This window comes from Gobio gobio, assembly GCF_949357685.1.
Source record: "Gobio gobio genome assembly, chromosome: 22".
Taxonomy (NCBI): domain Eukaryota; kingdom Metazoa; phylum Chordata; class Actinopteri; order Cypriniformes; family Gobionidae; genus Gobio; species Gobio gobio.
Genome location: NC_137118.1, coordinates 38,568,639 through 38,591,420, shown reverse-complemented (window position 1 = coordinate 38,591,420; position 22,782 = coordinate 38,568,639). Strand labels below are relative to the sequence as shown.

General features: G+C 38.8%; 1 protein-coding gene across 2 annotated transcripts in view; it reads left to right on the top strand.

Moving 5' to 3' along the window:
• The window catches only part of aak1b (AP2 associated kinase 1b), a 67,180-nt gene that overhangs the window by 23,220 nt on the left and 21,178 nt on the right, over positions 1 to 22,782 (top strand). For both annotated transcript variants that reach the window (XM_079804286.1, XM_079804287.1), the window contains exons 4-15: positions 1,512 to 1,654; positions 1,953 to 2,074; positions 4,822 to 4,903; positions 8,403 to 8,535; positions 10,152 to 10,255; positions 10,420 to 10,505; positions 10,584 to 10,750; positions 11,297 to 11,379; positions 13,573 to 13,748; positions 13,892 to 14,112; positions 15,555 to 15,635; positions 16,091 to 16,150. In XM_079804286.1, the coding sequence (XP_079660412.1) occupies positions 1,512 to 1,654; positions 1,953 to 2,074; positions 4,822 to 4,903; positions 8,403 to 8,535; positions 10,152 to 10,255; positions 10,420 to 10,505; positions 10,584 to 10,750; positions 11,297 to 11,379; positions 13,573 to 13,748; positions 13,892 to 14,112; positions 15,555 to 15,635; positions 16,091 to 16,150 (1,458 nt within the window). The remainder of the gene's footprint in view (positions 1 to 1,511; positions 1,655 to 1,952; positions 2,075 to 4,821; positions 4,904 to 8,402; positions 8,536 to 10,151; positions 10,256 to 10,419; positions 10,506 to 10,583; positions 10,751 to 11,296; positions 11,380 to 13,572; positions 13,749 to 13,891; positions 14,113 to 15,554; positions 15,636 to 16,090; positions 16,151 to 22,782) is intronic.

Genomic DNA, 22,782 nt, shown 5'->3' with positions numbered 1-22,782 from the left:
CGGGACATTCGCTGGGCATGATCGGAGAAGAACTGTAGTGCATCCACCATTGCTACATAGTTTGGAAGAAACACTGAAGAATCAAAAATTCTCTCTTTTTTTTCCAAGTGTGTTGTTTTTAAACCGGTCTTTGCACACTCTTCTTCGACGGCTGAACACTGTGCTCAATACTGTGTTTATTGCCACCTAGTGGACTCTTCTGTACTGCTGGCGCATGCGCTGTTGCACGCGGACCTTCCGCGCGGTCACAAAATTTGGGCTGCGCGCGGACGGGGTGTGCGGCCGGCCGCGAGCCCTCCGAGTGACGAAAATTACGTCATGCGGGCGGTGCACGAACGCGGACGGCCGAAGTATACCCGGGCCTTTAGCCAACAGCGAGTTGCTAGACTACCCTGGCTGCAAATTACATTTGCTGCTGCTAGGGTGCGTCTAGATTTCTAGGCTAGTAAAAATCATTTAGTTCAGTTAAAGAATAGATTAACTACAATTAAAAACTGAACATGCAGCGTGAGCACAGACCAGCAGCACGAGAGTGAGGAGCTGAATGACAAGATGATCGCGGAAGATTTGGTTTCAATGCAAAATGTAAAAGCGCCTATTTAAGTGAGTTTGTCATTGTACTGTTTTGTTGTTGTGTCACTCACCGTCACATCCCTGACGGGTAAAAAGGCTAATACATTTTGATTCTATTATTCTATTTTCCACAATGTCAAACCAACAGCTTAACCCAAAATGCAAGCTCAGGCATAAGCTCATGCAGTTGTGCGCTCTAGACAGAGAATACTCCGTTGCAGGGAACGCTAAGAAGCAGCAAATATATTTATTAAGTATAAAGAGGCTGGGTTCCTATTCAACTGTCCATCATATTAAAACGGCTAAGATATAAGATAATTGTAAAAAAACAAAAATGTAATATGTTTACACTATAAAACCTGGCGAAATACAATACAAGCGCGAATGAGAACTGTTTCAAGGGGGATGCCGGGTTTGCGAGAAAAACAACAACTATTATATGCATCCCAAAATTCGAATACCAACCAATATTAGTTATACCTCAAAATTGACCAGTGCTTGAAAAAACCTGTACTGTCTTGCCTTAAAGGGATAGTTCACCCAAAAATTTAAATTCTGTCATTTACCCTCATGTTGTTCCAACCTGTACGCGTTTTATTCTTCTATTGAACACAAAAGAAGATATTTTAAAGAATGTTGGTAAACCGTAAACGGTAGCCATTGACTTTCATAGTAGTGGAAAAATACTATGGAAGTTAATGCGGCCCATCAACTGGTTACCAACATTCTTGAAAATATCTCTTCTTTTGTGTTCAACAGAAGAAAGAAACTTACCCAGGTTTAGAACAACATGAGGGTGAGTAAACGATGACCGATTTTTCGTTTTTGGGTGAACTATCCCTTTAAGATTTCTTTGAAATTCCCTCAATGTGGCATTAGTGTTAACTAGTTACTGAAGTATAGCAGCGTTTAACATCTCTACATTTGTTTGCGTGCAGGTGGTCAGGTGGTGAACCTGATGAATCAGCGTTTGCAGACGGGCTTCAGCGAACAGGAAGCGCTCCAGATCTTCTGTGACACGTGTGAGGCTGTGGCACGTCTGCACCAGTACAAAACTCCCATAATCCACCGAGACCTCAAGGTTCCTTTATTATCTGCTTTGCTTTTTCTGCTCCTCTCCCTCCTTTTCTACTTTTCTTATGAGCAGCACTTTTTTTCCAAGAAAAGGAAATTGTGTGAGAGAGTCTTTCAGTTTGGGCCATTGATTAAATGAGTCACAGTTAACAGCCATTTGTGACTGACTGTTACCTTGGTAAACCCCCTTCAGAGTGACCACTTAATCAAGAAGCCTACTCATTGTTTTTTTTTCCCAAACATTATTTCATTAGTTGAAGATGTGTTGTTGTACTGGAGTGTAATTTGTGTATGACTCTTTGCAGGTGGAAAACATCCTGCTTCATGACAGAGGACACTATGTTCTGTGTGATTTTGGCAGCGCCACCATGAAGTTCCAGAACCCCCAGAGTGAAGGAGTGACTGTGGTGGAGGACGAAATTAAAAAGTAATTCTCTCCAATCAGCCCATTTCTGTAAAAAAATTCAATTTGTTTTATAACCAGTGGTAATCCGCTGAGGAGGTTTACTTGTAAAATAAACAGTTTTAATCGATTTCTTACTAATGTGCAGAACTCACGGATTCCAGGAGGCTATTGATTATGTGGAATGGATGTGCATATTGTTGGAAATTGTTGTATTGATGGTCTGCAAGTTCATTAAAGAGTTAAATCATGTTGTTCCAAACCTGTATGAATTTCTTTCTTCTGAACACAAAGGGAGATATTTTAAGAATATGGGTAAACAAACAGTTAATGGGTCTCATTGACTTCCATAATAGGGGAATCAATGGGGCCCATTAACTGTTTGGTTACCGACATTTGTCAAAATATCTTCCTTTGTGTTCAGCAGAAAGAAATTCGTACAGGTTTGGAACAACATGAGGGCGAGTACTTGATTTTCATCTTTGGGTGAACTATAGGGTCGCCACCCGTCCTGTGAAATACGGAATTGTCCTGTATTTACAGGCAAAATGATGTGTCCTGTATCAAATAAATACGTGACGCGATTTGTCCTATATTTTCCACACATAGTTCAATAAACATATAAGGATTTTTCAGTGTGGAGAATACTAATTGCAAAAATAAAGAAATCAATTTCTCAATAATTGATATCAACAATTGAATTTGAATGGCTGGCTTTGGTGACATTTCACTAGTGAAAATGTAATTGTTGATATCAAGAATTCAAATCTTGTGAATGAATAAAAGTCAATACGGCTTGCCATAGTCTGTCAGCTCTTCGCTCTCGTGATTAATGAAATCTGACTCCTGCTGCGACTCTCGTTCGGCTCACACTGTATTGAGCAGACATGTTCAGTTTTTAATTGTAGCGTCTGTTCTATAACTGAACTTAATGATTATATTACTATAAAAATCAAAATGACGGCAGTGCAACGGTGGGCAAGTGATGCAACCGGTGTCGTGTCTGAACACCGGCAACACAGACTATTGCAGCAAGCCTAATAACCATTGTGATTGAATAATAATCAAAAGCCCTATTCGGGCGGTAATTGTTTCTCATGTGGACGTCTGTAAAAAATAAATTTGCATGCCACCACAGTTATAAAACTTGTGCATTCGGATGGCGATTTATTCACGGTGGAGGAGCGAGTATTGTGATCCTACGAACCCGGGAACGCTATGCTCACGTGGTCAGTCGCCTGATTGCCTGCTGTAAATAAAATGTCATATACTTATAATAATAAGAATAAAATCATAATTTAATAATAGGAAAATTCTATTCTGATTCTCATTTAAATCTTCTGTTTAAAACAATAGGAAGATATAGACGCATTATAGTTAAAATGCTTTTCTGTCTTGTATTTTATCTTTAAAAATGTGTTTTTAAAAATGTAGAAAGGAGTAAGTTAATACAGCCTCTTATTTACATGAGGATGAGGTAAAAAATAATGCTGCCTGGTTATTTTTAAGTATTACTGCCGTAATAAAAAATATTTACGCGCTTTTCTTCTTTCCCTTTTGAGCGGTAATAAAATATTATTTTTGTAAATACTTTCCATCATTTCAGTAATAAAAGTCTAGGCTAGATCTTTGAAATGCATCCAAATTACAGCAAAGTCCAACGATACGGTGCTCCGCAGTGGTCAAAAATGATATAAACAGTGAAACAGTGGTAAACACTGACATTCTGGATTCAGACAGCAATAAAATCACAGACTAGCCCCTGTAAATGATGAAAATATCTTACGACCGCATGAGAAACAATTACCGTAAAGGGCTTAAAGGGTTAGTTCACCCAAAAATGAAAATTCTGTCATTAATTACTTACCCTCATGTCGTTCAACACCCGTAAGACCTCCGTTCATCTTCGGAACACAAATTAAGATATTTTAGTTGAAATCCGATGGCTCAGAAAGGCCTCCATTGGCACAATGCACTTTACACTCACAAGACCCTTAAAAGTACTAAAGACGTCGTTACAAAGTCCATCTCACTACAGTGGTTCTACAACAATGTTATGAATCGAAGAGAATAGTTTTTGTGCGCTAAAAAAACCTAAATAACGACTTATGACGATTTCAAAACACAGCATCATAAAGCTTCGAAGCGTTATGAATCAGTGAGTCGATTCAGCGGTTTGGATCGCCAAAGTCACGTGATTTCAGCAGTTTGGCAGTTTGACACACGATCCGAATCATGATTCGACTCGCTGATTCATAACGCTTCGAAGCTTCATGAGGCTGTGTTTTGAAATCGGTCATCACTATATAAGTCGTTATTTAGGTTTTTTTTGCGCACAAAAACTATTCTCGTCGATTCTCGCCCTTTAACCGGGTCTGGTGGTAGCACTTTTAGCATAGCTTCGCATCTCGCTCAAAAAATGACCAAAGAGTTTCAATATTTTTCCTATTTAAAACTTGACTCTTCTGTAGTTACTTGGTTTACTAAGACCGACGGAAAATGAAAAGTTGTGATTTTTCTAGGCCGATATGGCTAGGAACTTTTCTCTCATTCCTGCGTAATAATCAAGGAACTTTGCTGCCGTACCATGGGTGCAGCAGGCGAAATGATATTACGCAGCGCCTGAAAATAGTGGAGTGTTTTTTTAATAAAAAAAAATAAAAAAAACACTCATGTTGGACATTTCCAATATGGTCACACACATATCATGCATTCCTTAATAATAACACTAATTATAATGGAGCATTCATGAAATTGTCTGTTTTGTTTAGGTACACAACCCTGTCCTATCGCGCTCCTGAAATGGTGAACCTGTACAACGGCAAAATCATCACCACTAAAGCAGATGTCTGGGTAAGTAAATACATCAAAAATATCACAGCCAATCAGACGATATTTTAAAGTCATTGGCTTTTCTTACGCTTTTCAAATCTATCTTTCACCAGACTAATGGCAAGTTTGATAAATCAATGCCTAAATAGTTATTTGGTTATTGGTTATATTGTAGTCAACAGAAAAGGAAATTAATTCAAGAAGAGATTACAAAATGTTCGCAATAACACCAGAATGTGTATTTAAAAAATAAGCATGGTCAGTTTTGCTTTCTTATTAACTTTATTCTATGCTTATTTTTAGGGCTGGGAAAAAAAATTTGGTCGATTCGCAAAGGCCACAAATCGTTTTTTTTTTTTTCATATCTAGTTCCGCAAACATTTAACATAAGATTAACGTTAATCTTATTACTAGTCTAATCCACTAGATGTCACCCCCTTATTTGCCTTGCGTGATATTACAACTAGGGCTGTATCGATTAATCTATCGACTAATTTATCGATTAATCTATCAACTAATTTATCACAATAATTTTCAACAATTTTGCTTAAAAACATTTAATTTAACTTGCAACGTTGGCCTTCAGTAGTGTACTATAAAAAAAGTATAAATTAGTGCTGTCAGTTAAACGCGTTATTAACGGCGTTAACGCAAACCTATTTTAACGGCGTCAATTTTTTTATCGCGAGATTAACGTTCTTTTTGGTCTAACAAACTTTGTAGTTTTTTCACATGCTGTTGCAACAACTAGTAACGTTAGAAAAACTACAACACCACTCCGGATGTAGCTAGACCGGAAACAAAACATCAGGCACGCTGCGGCTGCCCGCACTCGTTTGGGCCATTAAAAGAGTAGACGTGGATGGCAAGCGTGAGACGCCGAAATGAGAAACGTATTAAGCCATGGTTTAACTCAGGGGTCTTCAACTAAAAGTGCTTGTCTTGAGCGCTGCTTTCTGCTCTGATGGTGCGTAGCCTACACACCAGACGCGAATGAAGCGTTTTGCGCGAGTGATTTAAGTCAATGCAAAGACGCAAATAGACATTCTGCGGCGCGGATTAAGCGGCGTGCATGTCGCGTCATTCGCGTCCGGTGTGAGCGCACCATCAGTCTCCTCTTCACTGCATGCTTGACCGCGCGTCTGGGTCTGAACGTAGTAACAGAGAGCATTGCAACGTTAACTGTTTCATTATGTCAAAAGGCTTCGCGGTCCGGATGGACGCATCTCGCGGTCCGGATTCGGACCGGAGTTCACTAGTTGGCGACCCCTGGTTTAACTGCACTATAGGCGGAGTCCTAGTTTACCTTGCATGTGCACTTTGTAATTTTATTTTGTATCACCCTGTTTTGATCCCTTAGAAAGGGCTGTTGAAGGGGCTGTTTGTGCAACAAAGTATTTGTTTCACCCTTTTATTGATGGGCAGTGTTACATTGTGTGAGATTATTTGCTCCAAGTGAGAATGTTGGTGTGAAATCGAACACTAAAGTATGCCAATGTTGTTTTCAATAAAACAAACATTTGAACAAAGCAAGCCGATCCACTTTTCTATGTTGATAAGAGCATTAAAATAAGAAAAAATAATGGGACAAAAAGAAATCAAGGGACATTTAGAATAAATAAAAATGTGCGATTAATTGTGATTAATTGTGAGTTAACTATGACATTAATGCGATTAATCGCGATTAAATATTTTAATCGTTTGACAGCACTAGTATAAATGTAAACAAGCCCTTGACAAAATGTAAAACTAAAAGAGTAAAAAGGTACAAATTTGTAAACCAACATAACAAAAAAAAAAAAAATATCAGCACATACTTTTTATATAGAATAGTGTTATCACGACACCAAAATTATGACTTTGATATGATACCAGACTAAAATACCTCAATACCGATACTGAATCGATACCATGGCAAAAAAACTGTAAAAGTAATTGAGTATTATGACAGAACTTACTATTCATTGTTTTATCATTGTTTTAGGGTTAAAAAACCCTAAAAACTCACTTGGCCGGCATGTTCCTGCCCTGCCCTGCTTCACACAGTATATTAGGTCCGGCCCTTTAAGAGCTGCACGGACCAAATTCATTGTAAAACCAGATTTCTCATTCAAACTGTATACGTTCACTAAAGACATATCCGACTGCGTTTACCCGAATACTCGCCAAGACGTGCATGTTTACATATTTTTTACCATTCAAACCCATCGTCACACATCGACGCAAATTAAGAAATGCTGCTCTTATTAGAGTGCTGTCATTTACCGGTACTAATACAATTTCATATCGTACCCAACTTACCCAGTCGACTAAAAATATGGACGTCAACTAATTAACAGCGTCGACGCAGTCGATTGTATCGACCAATCGCGACAGGCCTAATTACAACAGAGAGCCCATCATTCATGAATTACTTAAAATGGCTGATTCAGGTGCGTTCTCAAAGTTTAAGGATTAGTTCACCCCCCAAAAAAAATTCCTGATAATTTGCTCACCCCAATGCCATCCAAGATGTTCATGTCTTTCTTTCTTCAGTCGAAAAGAAATTAAGTATGTTGAAGAAAACATTCCAGGGTTTTTCATCATATAATGCTTTTCAGTTGCAACCAAAATGCTGAAGGTCCAAATAAATGCAGTTTCAAAGCGCTTCGATGGGCTCCAGAGGCTCTGCGTGATCCCAGATGAGGAATAGGGTCTTATCTAGCAAAACGATTGGTCATTTTAAAAAAGAAAAAAAAAAAAAGTTATAAAAACGATATATCCCTAATTTTGAAGTTGAAAATGGAGTGTTTTTTGCTAAAGGGCGTTTGTATTACTCTTCACTCATGGGGGCGGTACTTCTGCCTATATCTAGCGTGACCGTCCTGACGTGATTTACGTCATCCTTAGCACCTCGCAGAGCTTCACAAGATGAACAATTTAGGTTAAAAAGATGGAATGTTAAATTATCAGGAAATTTTCATTTTGGGGTGAACTAATCCTTTAACACCACCTTCACTTAAAAAGTCAGAGGAATGGAAGCATTTTAGATTTCGCAAGCACGACGACAAAGATAAATTAAGATATTTTTAATGACATTTGAAAGATTTCTGTCCCTCCATTGAAAGTCTATTCACCCAAAGCATTTTGGATCTCTCAGACTTCATTCAAAATATCTTCGTTTGTGTTATGAAGATGATCAAAAGTCTTATTTATTTGGAACAACATGAAAATGAGACGAAGACAGAACTCATTTTTGGAGTAACTATCCCTTCAAATAATACAAAGGGAAATAAATCAAATGCTACACAGAATGGTGGAATATGGCCTTTTTGAAAAACATTCAATAAGAGTATTCTGGTCTATATTAATTGCCTGAAAGTGGATTTAAAAAAAAAAACTAGACTAATTTGATTTAAAAGAACAGAAGTTAGATGTAAGGTTTAATTAGGCCTCATTCAAGGCTTTTATTACCTTATGACCCCAATCAAGTGTAATTTTTCCTATACTGTACAATGACATGGGTTTTTTGTTCTTTCAGGCGATGGGCTGTCTGCTCTATAAACTCTGTTTCTTCACATTGCCCTTCGGTGAGAGTCAGGTGGCCATTTGTGATGGCAACTTCACTATTCCAGACAATTCCCGCTACTCACAGGACATGCACCGTCTCATCCGTAAGTATCTGCCTGTCGCTGCTCGCGTTTCTAATGGAACTTAACTCAACTTTCCCACGGAACTTGGGACTTTGGGGTGGTACTCGGTGTGTTTTGACCGCAGGAACCGGGGTCTAAATGAAGTTCCGGGGGGAAATATTTTCCCCTCAAAACGGCCCTGCTTGCGAGGTAGTACTCGGACGCTGAACATGCTGATTGGTTGAGCTCACCCAGCATTTTATTTCAACCTAAAAGTCTGTTGTGGTGCGTGCAGGAAGAGTTGTTTGCTATTCAAATCAACAATGGAGTTTAAAAAATACGACCGATGGACCGGCGCCAAGGTTCAGGCTTTATTAAGTGTATTTGCGGAGGACAAAATCCAGTGGGCTCTGGAAAGTCGCATGCAGTCCTGCGTCACCGGACTAATCTTCATGGTACTTTAGACTGCGATGGAAACGCACGCAGACAGCAGCAGGTCTGGGGAAAAAAAAAAGAGAGTTCCTGGGACAAATTGTTCCGGGTAATTTCGGTGGAAACGGGACTAAGGTGTTTCTCTGTCTCACCACTGGCTCAGTATGGCTGTGGGTCTAACTTGAAAGGGGTAGTTCAGGCAAAAAATGACATTTTTGTCATCATTTATTCACCCTCAAGTCCTTTCTTTCTTCTGTGGAACACAAATGGGGAATATTTGGAGAAAAAAAATCCTAGTCATTAATTAAAGGATATGGAATTAGAAAACTGTCCAAAATGACAAAACATTTATGTAAAAGTGGTCAAAATGACTCGTCCACCATACTTAAAATCTTAAGTTATAAAGTGGCTTTGTGTGAAGGACAGAGCAAAATGTAAGTCAAAATACACAAAATATCTTCCCTTCTGGCAACATTGTTGTCAATGTTGTTTGTTTAGGAGACATGCTGCAAAAAAATAATGGTGTTTGGCTTGAAATGGTGTTTACACAGTATTTTTGTTGTCTATATGACGGTCTATTTTAGAAAAGTTAAATACAGGAACAGTTCATCCAAAATTCTGTTATCATTTACTCACACTCATGTTGTTCCAAAGCTGTATGACTTGCTTTCTTCTGCTAAACATAAAATAATAAATTTTAAAGAATGTTGGTAACCTAACAGTTTCGATTCCCATTGACTTCCATTTTATTTTTTGTCCACACAATGGAAGTCAATGGGAGCCAGATAAGAAAGTAAAGATGTTCAGGTTTGGAACAACATGAGGATGAATAAATGTCAGAATTAAACATTTTGGGTGAACTATCCCTTTAAGTTTCAGTCTGTTCTCACACAAAGCTATCACTTTTGTGGTTTTGTGTACTTTTAGTCATTTAGGATCTTGACAGTCCTAATCCTCATTTACTTTCATTACAAGGAAAAGATTGGCATGGATTTTTTTTTTACTTTTGTGTTTCATGGATGTATGAATGGGTTTGAACAACTTGTGGGTGAGTAAATGATGAAGACTAATTTTTGGATGAACCATTCCTTCAACTTGTTCTATTTATGAACGCTTATACCGATCATCCACTCTCCCCTTTTTTTCTGTCTGTCGCGTTGTGACACTCTCTCTTTCTCCCACTCTCCCTCCTCTTTTCTTCTCTCTGTGGTGGTGATTTTTATCAGGGTACATGCTGGAACCAGACCCTGATAAGAGGCCTGACATTTATCAGGTGTCCTACTTTGCTTTCAAACTGGCCCGGCGGGACTGCCCTGTCCAAAACGTCAAGGTTAGTCTCTTTCCTTTCTCTCCTCCAGGGTCATTCTCAGCCTGTTGTTGGGTCAGCACTTTTACCTCTGGGATCAATTGTTTGATTGCGTCCTTGTGTGCGTCAGCCTGAAGGAATGCCTGAAATCCTAAAAACAAAACTAATTTTGAAATATGTCCCCCTAGAATTGTCCCATTCCTGCTAAACTTCCTGAGCCAATCAGAGCGAGCGAAGCAGCCGCAAAGAAGAGCCAAACGCAGACCAAGACGAGGTACGGGTCCAGAGGCTACATAGTGCTTTATGGTCGGTAAATTTGACCAGACTTATGGTCTCTGTTTTTGTCCTGTAGACTTACAGACCCCATTCCCACCACTGAAACTTCCATCACCCCACGCCAGCGGCCCAAAGCAGCACAATCCCAGTCTCAGGCACTCGGAGGCATCCTGCCCATCCAGCCTGCTGCCCTGACCCCACGCAAGAGAGCCAACTTGCCTGCCGGAGTCGCCCAGCCAATAGGTAAACGGAGCAATGGAAGAAGGTGGCCTCGTCTGATGAATCACGTTTTCTTTTACATCACGTGGATTGCCGGGTGCTTGTGCGCCGCTCACCTGGGAAGCACATGGTACCAGGATGCACAATGGGAAGGCGGCAAGCCGGCGGAGGCAGTGTGATGCTTTGGGCAATGCTGTATAAATGTTTATGATATGTTTAATAAAATGTTGTTTATTTTTTATTTGGAACATTATTCATTTAACATTTTATCATATTTTTGTTTTGTGCACAATTATGATATACTATTTATAATAAGTATTTAAAATTATTTTATGTGAATATTAAATCTATTAATTTAAATATTTATAATTGTAAATGTTCATTTTATATATGTTATAACTGTATTATATCTGTCTTTCTCTCCCTCTCTTTCTCTCTCTTAATATATCTTTGCGTATATATATATATATAATATATGTTTCTTTTATTTTGCCTCTTAATAAAAATATATAGTTAGTGGAGTTAGTATATCCACTAACTCCTCACAATTGTGCTCTGTGTGTTTACCAGCTGTCAGTCTGAACTTGGCTCAGCCGGCTGCAGCGCTTCAGTCTCAAAAAGCCCAGGCGTCTCCAGCCCCTCAGCAGAAAACAGTGAGTGTCTTCACTCTGTCTGCATTTCAACTCACTAATCCAATCCCACAATGCTCATCTCTTTTTAATTGTATAATCTATTAGAGTAGTAAGTTACAAATGAGTATTTAATTGTTACAAATAACAAGAAAACAGGTTAACAGTGAACTGAGGTAAAAAGGCAGAAAAGTAGCTATGTAATGCTGTTCTGTTTTAACTTTACATTTAATTCCATAGAAGAATTTCTGTGCATCTAATGTCACCAAATATGACTGCAAAATTACTGATTTCCAAAAGGTTTTGTGAACATTATTTCCATCTTTCATTGGTAGGACAAACATATAGCCCTGCTTCAAACTCACGCTATTGGTTGTTAGAAATGACAGAGATGCCAATCTTATTACATGTGTTTTCTAATCTGTGTATTGGTTTGAAGTCCTACAGAAGCAGTAGAAAGTAGTGAAGTCTGGAAAAGAAATGAGAGGCAGTCAGGGAGATTTACATGACGTCTTTCTTTGGCATCACATCGTTTAATCCATTTCAATGACTATTCCAGCCTGTAGATTGCATGTATTAAAGGAAACTGACAGTCTGGCGTGTGAAGGTCACATTTGCAGTCATGGTATAGTTGTCTGGTGCCTGTCTGTGTGCCAGCCCGTGCAGCCGATCCCCATCACAGCTGCAGTAGGAGGAGGGGGCGTCCCAGTAGCAGCTGGCAGCCCTGCGCCTCAGAAAGTGGTAGCCACTCCTCCTCCATCCAGCCCTGCCCCGCCCACCGCACCTGCACGGAGCGCCCGTCGTAAGCAGGCGTCAGCGGCTCAGCAACAGCCGGGGCCTGTCCAGCCCGCTACCACTCAGGCGGCCGGTGCCCCGCCTCCAGCACAGGCAGAGCCTACGGCAGTGCCGCCCACTGTCCAACAGCCAGCGCCTCAATCCCAGATCAGCCCAGAGAACGCAGAGGAGAGGGTAATCACCTCCATCCTGTGCATGCTGCTCTGTCCCGTCTGCTTCAAAGTGCTGGCGCCGCCTCATCCATTGTGTTGCATCCATCCATCCTTGGGTTTATTTTGGATCAGCGTAGATGGTTTTGATTGTTTGTGTGAGGGATGTTTGCTCGTTTTGGTTTATTTGCTCTGAAAAGTGTCTGAAAAGACTCTGACAGACAATACGTTTTGAATAAATGAAGTTAAAAGCGAATGGTTTTGTATGCTTCGTTTACACTGCATTCAAATCTGATTTATTTGTTAAATGATGAAATGCGATCCATTTGTTCAGACAGTGTAGTAAATATCCTGTGTAATTAGATCACTTGATTTAGAAATTACTTTAGTATCAGTGTCATGAGGCAAAGAGAGACAAAAGTAACACTATTTGCTGCACTATTTATACACTATTTTCCACATTCCCTATATACACTTTCATTCAAAATGTCGAAGTCTGTACGATTTTTTAAAAATGTTTTTGAAAGAAGTCTCTTATGCTCACCAAGGCTACATTTGTTTGATTAAAAAACACAGTAAAAAGAGTAATATTACATTTTAAAATAACTGTTTTCTGAATATGTTATTGAATTATTCTGTTGATGCAAAGCTGAGTTTTCAGCAGCCATTTCTCCAGTCACATGATCCTTCAGAAATCATTCTAATATGCGGAGTTGGTGCTCAAGAAACATTCGTTATTATTATCAAAGTTGAAAACATGCTGCTTTATATATTTTTGTGAAAACAGTTATACTTTTTTCAGGATTCTTTGGAGAATATATGTTCAAAAGAATAGCATTTATTTGAAATAGAAATCTTTTTTACCATTAAAAATGTCTTTACGGTCACTTTTGATAAATTGAATGCTTCCTTGTTGAATAAAAGTATAAAAAAATCTTACCAACCCCATCCTTTTGAATGGTAGTATAGCTCTAAAGGTACATGTGAGTGTAAATTTTCCATTTCACCATATCAAACCACAAAGAGATGTAATTTTGGATTGGGTTTACAAAAATATATTTTTACTGCCTGTCTGAACAGTTTCTATTGAAAAAGTCATCTGTTTATATTTTTATTATGTATCTGTGTTCACAAATGCTTGATCAATCACCTTTTTTAGTTTTTAATTCATGCCACTTCACCGCATTTAAATTTCATTTGCATGTCACACTCAAATTTCTCTGTATTTTGAGTTCTTAGTTGCTTTATCCTCTTGTTTTCTTCATCTCGTCAGCCTCTGGCCCCTGGCCTGTCTCAGACTCCTCCCTCGTCCCCAAGGACGGCCCAGAAGGCGGGGCATAGACGCATCCAGAGTGATGTCACCCACAGTGCAATGTTCGGAGTGCCGGTCAGCCAGTCCACTCAGCAGCTGCAGGCGGCCACAGCAGAAGCCAGCCTTAATAAGTCAAAGTGAGAAATCAAACCTATAAATATTGGATTTAAGCCCATTGCAATGTGACACTGCCATTATAGAGCCAACATAACCAAGAAGAAACTTCGAACCTACTTAAACTAATATATGAACACTTCTTTCATTGTTTGTGCACAACTAGGTCAGCCAGCACCACCCCTTCCAACTCTCCCCAGTCCTCCCAGCAGAGTGTGTACCAGCCTGCCCAGCAAAGCAGCGTTTCTGTCCCACAAGCTCCTGCCTCAGCTGCTAGCCTGACAAGCCCCCCGGACCAGCCTACCTGGAATCCCTTCGGTGACGACAATTTCTCCAAACTCACGGCTGAGGACCTGCTCAACAAAGACTTCACCAAGCTAGCTGACGGTAACTTTGCTTGCTCGCACACTTTGCAGAATGCAGTTATCAGTATATTTAAGGCTACATCTACATCAGTCCAGATTCATCGAAAACCGCTCTCCGTCCACACCAGAGTTTTTTGTACTCACTGAAATGTCGGAAAATGCCAAAATCATTGTCCTGTGCATGTGTAAAACGTATGAAATCTCACAGATATGATATAGAGAGACCAAACTTAAATGTATTATGGTGTTCTTTTGGCACAATAATTTTATTGGCAAAATATCCCACCCCTTACTGGTTCTCCACCTTGCACTATAGACGACGCACCTTCACTCTCTTCCATTGTAGAAAAGCCGCCAATGTCCCAATATGGTCCCAATAATTTTTGTCAACCGCGTCTAAGGTTCCGGGTACTAATCCGCTCTCATATAGTTTTTCTTCATTAAAATCAAAGATGTTCATCAATGATTGTATAATGAGACCATGGACACGTTTGCATTTTGTTTTGTGATTTCACCGGAAAGAATAGAATCTCTCTCAGCAACGGCATTAAGCGATAGATTGACGCGCTCGTCTGTGTGTGAAGACTGTGCAGTGTGCACGAGCCAAAAGAGAACGTAAACCCCGCCTACTTTGATTTGATTGGCCATCTCAATCATTTTGACATTGACGAGCGCTGTTAGACCACATTCGTTTCAACTGTCTGATCAGCTTCATTCGTCTGTTCCTGTCAATCACGCGGTGTCAACCAATTATACTGCACGAGGGAGGGGCGAGCCAACTCGCTCTCTCACACACACAGTGAAACAGTGAAATGGGACCCCTCTCAAACAGTGGCACTGCGGCGCGTTCCAAATGTTGTATAAGCAACATATACCGGTGTTCTGCGGTATAATCAAAATTCATATCATAACAAAAATAAATACCGGTATTCGGTATGAACCGGTATACCGCCCAGCACTAAGTAAAGTCCTCTGATTTCATTTTCATTACAATCAAAAACAGAGACGCAAGTTGCATTTGAATGAAACGAGAGAGCACGTCCGTTGTGATAATGCTTTGCTATTGACGGCCATTATAAGGAAGGAAATCCCACAGAATAGAATTAGAAATAAGAATAGAATGGAAGTAAAACAAGAAGTTTTATTTGTTGTTTGTTGATTTTCAAATATAAAACTTGTTTTCAGTGTGTGTATCTGTTCTTTTTTTAACACTTTCATCTCATTTGAACAAAACCGTGATAATATTGATAATCGTGATAATTTGGGGCACATCATATGACATTTTCATACCGTTCCATCCCTAGTTTGAAATGCTTACAATGCTTTGGAGAGTGTCTTCAGAAAGCTTTTCGCAGGACGAAAACATTTCGGTGTGGACGGATGCCCAAAATATAGAGAAAAAGATGCGATTTCAAATGTATCCGGATTAGTGTGTTGTAGCCAAAGTGTTTTTGCTGTTTGCAGAACCTGTTGAACCTCTGATTGCTGCTACTGAGAGTCTTATTCCCGGCCTGGAGGCTGCAGAACCTGCTCCTCCATCTTCTGGTAGGTGTACTATCAGCCCTAATCTGATGTTCCTCTCAATATATTTGAGTGAATTGGAATCGCATGGCAAATATATTGTAGATTTACTATATGACTAGTCCCTAACTGTGACATCCTTGTTTTTTTCCCCGTACGTGTTAGAGCATCAGTCTCTCTCTTTATTTCTATACTATTCCTGGCCTCCTTCGCTATATGTCAGAAAATACTCTGTACATCTGAGGTAGTCAAGCTGGTCTCCAGACTCAGCAGGAGACACCTATTAAGATGAAACACTCCAGTGCGTTATGTCCTTTGAATCACATCCCACCACTTACCTCAGCATCCCTGCTGAGCTGCTTGTCAGTGTCTGTGTGCTTACTTCATTTACACTGATGCTCAGCATTTACTGACTGCTGTTGATGTCCAGCTCTTCTTGACTACCTTATTTCATCTTCTTTTTCTCTGCTCTCATACAGCTGAAAGACCTACTGACATTCTAGGCTTGGAAACAGGAGCTGGTTTATTAGCTGTGCCAGGTAATGCAGAGCTCTATGCCAGCTGTGCTCACCTTAGCACTCATCACACACCTCCAGTTGTCACAATACCAAATACCAACGCTGTTGAAATTGTGATTCACAATAATAGTTTTGATACCAAAGCGAAACACATTTATATTACTGAACACTATTTTTATTTTGAAAAATATTTTCAAATTAATCCTGCAACAGTCTTTTAGGCTTTTCTAAAATAAATGCTCAATAATACATTTAAAGGAACACTCCAAAAAAAATATAGGCTCATTTTCCAACTCCCCTAGAGTTAAACAGTTGAGTTTTACCGTTTTCGAATGCATTCGGCCTATTTCCGGGTCTGGCGGTAGCACTTTTAGCATAGTTTAACATAGATCATTGAATCTGATTAGACCGTTAGCATCTCGCTCAAAAATGACCAAAGAGTTTCAATATTTTTCCTATTTAAAACTTGACTCTTCTGTAGTTACATTGTGTACTAAGACCGACGGAAAAGGAAAAGTGATTTTCTAGGCCGATATGGCTAGGAACTATTCTCTCATTCCTGCGTAATAATCAAGAAACTTTGTGCCGTACCATGGGTGCAGCGGCGTAATGATATTACACAGCGCCTAAAATATGCTCCCTGTGCAAGCAGGTTGTCATGGTTATGTTGACGGAAGTTAGCCTATTTTCAGGCGCTGCGTGATGATATTGCGCCGTTGCACCCATGGTACAGCAGCAAAGTTCCTTGATTATTACGCAGGAATGAGAGAATAGTTCCTAGCCATATCGGCCTAGAAAATCACAACTTTTCATTTTCCGTCGGTCTTAGTACACAATGAAACTACAGAAGAGTCAAGTTTTAAATAGGAAAAATATCTATGCTAAAAGTGCTACCGCCAGACCTGGAGATTGGCTGAATGGATTCGAAAACTCAACTGTTTAACTCTAGGGGAGTTGGAAAATGAGCCTATTTTCAGAAATAGTGGAGTCTTCCTTTAAGAACAAAGAAATTAAAAGCAATTGAATAAATGTAAAACAAACTATAAATGATAATTCTATAAAGCAACTTTTTTATCAGATATCTTTCGAAATATCAAGTATTCACGGTAACATTTAGGAATTTGAAAAAACAAACATTTGAATTTACTGAAAGAATTGCTGTATTCTTCATGGCAAGATTATTTGAAACTTAAAATATATACTGATTGGATGCTGACAACTGAAAAATGACTAATTGGTTTCTTTTTAGTTTATCTTTATATCTAGATTTTTGTTGTATGATTGTTTATTTTTATCCTGCTTACTTTAGGGAAGCCAAATAAACGTTTACATTAATACCTTTCCAAAATTGACATTTTAACCCTTTAAACCTGAAATGTATACACCCCCCCCCCCCATCCCAAGCAACGACTGAATGGAATAACACAAAATCTGTATAATTTTAAAGCTTAGAACTCAGCAACTCGTAACATCATGAAACTTGCACAGATCCTAAAAAATGGCACCTCAGTGGATGCTCCCGACTGAAATGAGTTTAAAATCAACACAATCCATTGCGTCGATCACAAGATATTCCTCACGGAGGAACACCTTTTAAAAAAGCCTTCCGGGTGTCAAGGGCTTATCAAGAAGGCTACCTTGGTTCCAAATGCTGAAACTTTTGATTACTTTGTGCTATCACCACAAAAAAGAATGGTCCTCCTCCTTCCTTTCCTTCCTCAGTTATTGCATGTCAAATAAGAAAGATAAGTAACATTTCCCTTGAGCACCCTTTTTTTGTCTTTTATCAGCAGTTCCTCAGCATAAGAATGTCCAAATGTAATGATTTTTTCAAAAAAAATGTAGGAGTCTTTACTTTTGTGTGTGTCACTCAAAAAAAACAACAACTCTAAAAAGGCATTTAGGGCTTGAATGGTTAAACCAAGAAGTTCATTTGAGCACATATGCATGCAAGTGTTTGGAAGAAGTCGCCTTTCAATTCAAACTGTACCTAGTACCATCCTTACCTCTAATGGTTTGCTTTGAATCTCTGTCAGAAGCTTGGATAAAAGTCATCCTTTCACATGTGTGACCATGGCCTTGGTGCCATGTGTTGTATCTTTATTGATCACATTCTCAAGTCAAGCAAATTCACCTTTTATTTATATAGCCCTTTATACAATGCAGATTGTTTCAAAGCAGCTTAACTGTGATAACAGGAAAATGATTCTGTGATGTTTCGGTTGTACAGCAGTTCTAAAGAAAATAGTGTCATTGTTCAGCTGAAGTGAGTTCAGTGTTGATTCAGTTCTGTTGTAAAGATCATCAATTATTAAATTAGTTAATTTCATCTATAAAGCAGTTCTGCCCTTCTGCAGTTCTTCTCTGGCCAACAAACGAACATGGTGTTATGATTCAGGCTGCAGATTGTTGATCGATAGCATTCATATATTTCATCCAGTTCCTTTTGCTTGAAGATCGGGTTCATCACGCCAGTATGGAGATGAAGCTGGTCATAGGTCTGTGCAGAGGACGTATCTGGTTCTTGTTGTCTTTGCTGAGGATCTATGCCGATGGCTGTCGTGCCGACGAGGCTTTCACAGGGGATTGTCTAGTTGACAGGATCTCTGCTGACCTTCAGGGCTGCGTTGTGGTCGTGTCTAGGTGCAGGTCCACCATCTAATCTGGAAATGGACTGGATACGGCTGAGATACGGTAATCTCGGGATAAACAGAGAGCCTAATATTAGCGTAGATGCTATTCTTATTGTGATGTAACAAGTACATCGGGTGTTATGGGAAGTGTTCTGGCAAAAATGCAATTCCAGTTGACTTTATTTATGCAGCCTAACAATCCCTTAACGGTTGTGAATTATAGAAATTTGATGAGTTATGTGTATGCAGTGGTGGAATGTAATGAAGTACAAATACTTTGTTACTTTACTTAAAGGTAGGGTAGGTAGGATTTGGTTATAAAACTTTTTTTCCAAATTTGTTTAAACTTTCTTTATATATCAATACATAATTAAAATGTAAGTACTCTGAAAAAGAAAGTATGAAAATTGAGTGTCTGTAGACCTCTCACGACTGTTTTAAAGACAGCTCATTATTTCCATTCACTCCACCTTCTCCCTTCTGGGCTCTTTCCAAAGCCACGCCCCCAAAACACATGAACGCGCCACGTCGACCGTCAGCTGAAAGACGCATTATTTACCTGAGACGAGCGGAGAAGAAGTGCATGTAGTGACATCATGTCAGAATCACATGTAATAAAAAATCTAACTTTATCATTATGAATATAAACAAATAAGATGTCTTTTAGTACTCACTATCAAGCTAGAATACCGATAGTGGTAAAGTTTAAAATACACACACAACACGTCTACGACACACACAGATACAGGATAAAAGCATCAGGTACTAAACATTGGTAGAGTATATAAAAACAAACCGCGGAAATAAACGCGCAGGTAAAGTTCCCGGTGAACATGTAAAATAGTTTAGACAGAGGGTAGTAGCTAAAGCTGACTTAGTTCTAAAAAAAGTTCCTGGATGCGGTGTACTAGCTTTTACACATGCATTTTGTTATCTAAAGTTACATTTAGCGAAATTCAACACGACAGCGATCAACTTGAGCTAAGCATATTGAGTATTTATCATCTCTACTAATGGCTCGCTAAGTGTATAACATTGTAACTTTATGCTAAGTAATGTTATGTTAGCTATATTAGGCAGCTACGTGTGCTAGTGATACATGCTTCATGAAAACATAAACCAAAAAAATGAATCAAATAATCAAAATGAAAGATTACCTGTCCAGCAGAAATACAGCCTCTTGAACTCAAACGGGTGCGCCAGGGTTGCCAGGTTTTCACAACAAAATCTGCCCAATTGCTACTCAAAACTAGCCCAAAACAAGCCCAATCGTGTTTCTGTGCTTCTCCGCATTTGGGGGGTAAAATATGTGCCTTTTTGGTAGGACTGCCTGCTAAAATTCGCAAATCCCGGGGCAAAATATCACATAATTGGGGTCGCTTCAACCCGCGGAGATGAAAAACAGCCCGCGGCAACAGTGTTTCAAGTAGCCCGACTTGGCAACACTGGGGTGCGCGCATGTGGGCAGATCCTGGAGCAAAAGCGGTGGTAGCCATGGTAGCGAGAGAGAGTGACACTCGCCCAAGCCAATCACTTGTTTCGGCCCGAACGAAAATGATGAACGGTGTTTATTGCAGATTAAAAAGTCTAAAGAGTCACTCGATTTTTATACTCTCTTTTTCAGAGTACTTACATTTGAATTATGTATTGACATATAAAGAAAGTTTAAACAAATTTGGACAAAAGTGTTTTAGATCATTCTTACCTACCCGACCTTTAAGTACATTTTTCACGTATCTGTACTTTACTTCAGTAGAATCAATAGTGCATACTTTTTACTTTTACTTCGTTACATTTTGCAGCAATTATTATACTTTCTACTCTACTACATTTCTGTTTCGTTACATTTTCTGATCAGTTTCAGGGCTCGACATTAACACTTGTCCTCTTGTAATGAACTGACGCAGCCTCATGAGGAGAAATGGAAACAAATCAGCGCCGCTCACAGAGAGAAACTCAGTCACATACTGCAGTAATGATTCAAAATGCGGAGTTTTTATTTTTAAAACATATAATACAGTTAAAAACATCACACGACCAAGAGTGCTGTTTTCCTGAATGCCATCATGACACTGATTTCATATGACACTTACTGTTCCATAAACAATTAATTAACAAAAAGTTACTTGCATTTTAGATGCAATATATTGACTGTTTTTGTTCTATTTCAGCAGCGAAAATAGTTCCAAACAAAGCAGCAACGGAGCGTTACTGAATGATTCAGTGTTTTGAATGAATGGGTTGAATCAAAGATTTAATGACCTGTTCATAAATCAGCCGTTTGAACGAATCGACTCAATGATTCACTCATTAATACCTGCCGCCACCTACTGGCAGTTTAGTTTCATGTTAAAACATTTTCCAACATTTCTTATTTGTATTCAAAAGTTTTTTTTAAACAATCTCATAACATCATTTAATTAAGTTGTAATTTTTCAGTGTAAATTATTTCATTTAATTGGAAACCCTTTATTGTCATATTCTAATTTAATGTAAGCTATTGATAAAATTTAAGAATATTTAAGAATTAATTTAAGAGCATATCCTATATTTAATAAGATTAGGGCAAAAAATGTCCTTTATAAAAGGTAAAAATATCACAAATATGCAGATTTAAATATGTCAGAGCTGTTCACTGAACACTATAGTGAGAATATTGCTTCAGAATAATGACATTTAACTCTGCAGATCTCCCTGATAACCAGAATTGTAAGTCAGAATGTAAACTGGGCAACAGATGGTAAGCACATTTACATTAACCCAAAACTAACTTAGTTAAAATGCCACAGACCATAATGTTTTTATTTTATTTATTAGAATATATACATTAAGAGAATAAATTATGCAAGTACTTTTACTTTTAATACTTAAAGTATATTTAAAATCAGGTACTTTTTACTTAAGTAGGGTTGTCATTGTGGTACTTCTACTTTTACTAAAGTAAATATATCTCTGGGTATTTGTACTTTTACTTAAGTACTGAGATTCAGTACTTCCTCCACCACTGTGTGTATGCCAGGTTAAAGAGATGTGTTTTTAGTCTAGATGTAAACTGACAGATTGTGTCTGTTTCCCAAACAAGGCTTGTTTGGGTGCTAAATAGGAAAACATGATCTAAGATTTAAAAATGCAATGCAATGTTTAATAGGGAGTAAATGCAGTATTGACACACACAACTAGGCTAATATGGTCAAACTTCCTGTTTCTAGAAGTGCTGCTGCATTTTGGACCAGCTGGAGTTTGTTTGTTAAGCATGCATGGCAACCACCCAGTAGAGCATTATAATGAGGTCAAGTCAATTCATCTTTATTTTATAGCACTTTATACAATACAGATTGTTTCAAAGCAGATGTATTGCATGTATTTGCATTTTGGCCGTTGTTCAGCTGAAGTCAGTTCAGTGTTGATTCAGTTCCATCGTAAGGATCAAGTATTAAATTAGTTAATTTCTTGTATAAAGCAGTTCTGCAAAAAAAAATGTCGTCGTCCAGTTCAGTTCTGTTCTCATACAACAGCATCAGTACGGTCAGAGCAATAAATTATTGAATATTAAGTGTCCCCAACTAAGCAAGCCAGAGGTGACAGAGGCAAGAAACCCAAACTCCATCAGCTGACCGAATGGAGAAAAAAAACCTTGGGAGAAACCAGGTTCAGTCGGGGGACCAGTTATAGTCTGGCCAATGAAAGCCTGAACTATTTAGATATATTTTTAAGATGGAAAAATTTGGTTTTACAGATGCTAGAAATGTGGCTTTCAAATGAAAGATTGGTATCAAAGAGCACACCCAAGTTCCTAACTGATGACGAAGATTTGACAGAACATGCAGCGTGTTCGACAGTATCCGTTAATTTTGTAAATTGGTATGTTTTATCAGGGCACAAAGCAATATAGAGCTGAGTATCATTAGTGAAAACTAAAGCCATGCTTCCTAATGATATCTCCCAAGGGTAGCATGTACAGAGTAAAAAGCAACGGTCCTAGTTCTGAGCCTTGTGGTACTCCATACTGCACTTGTGATT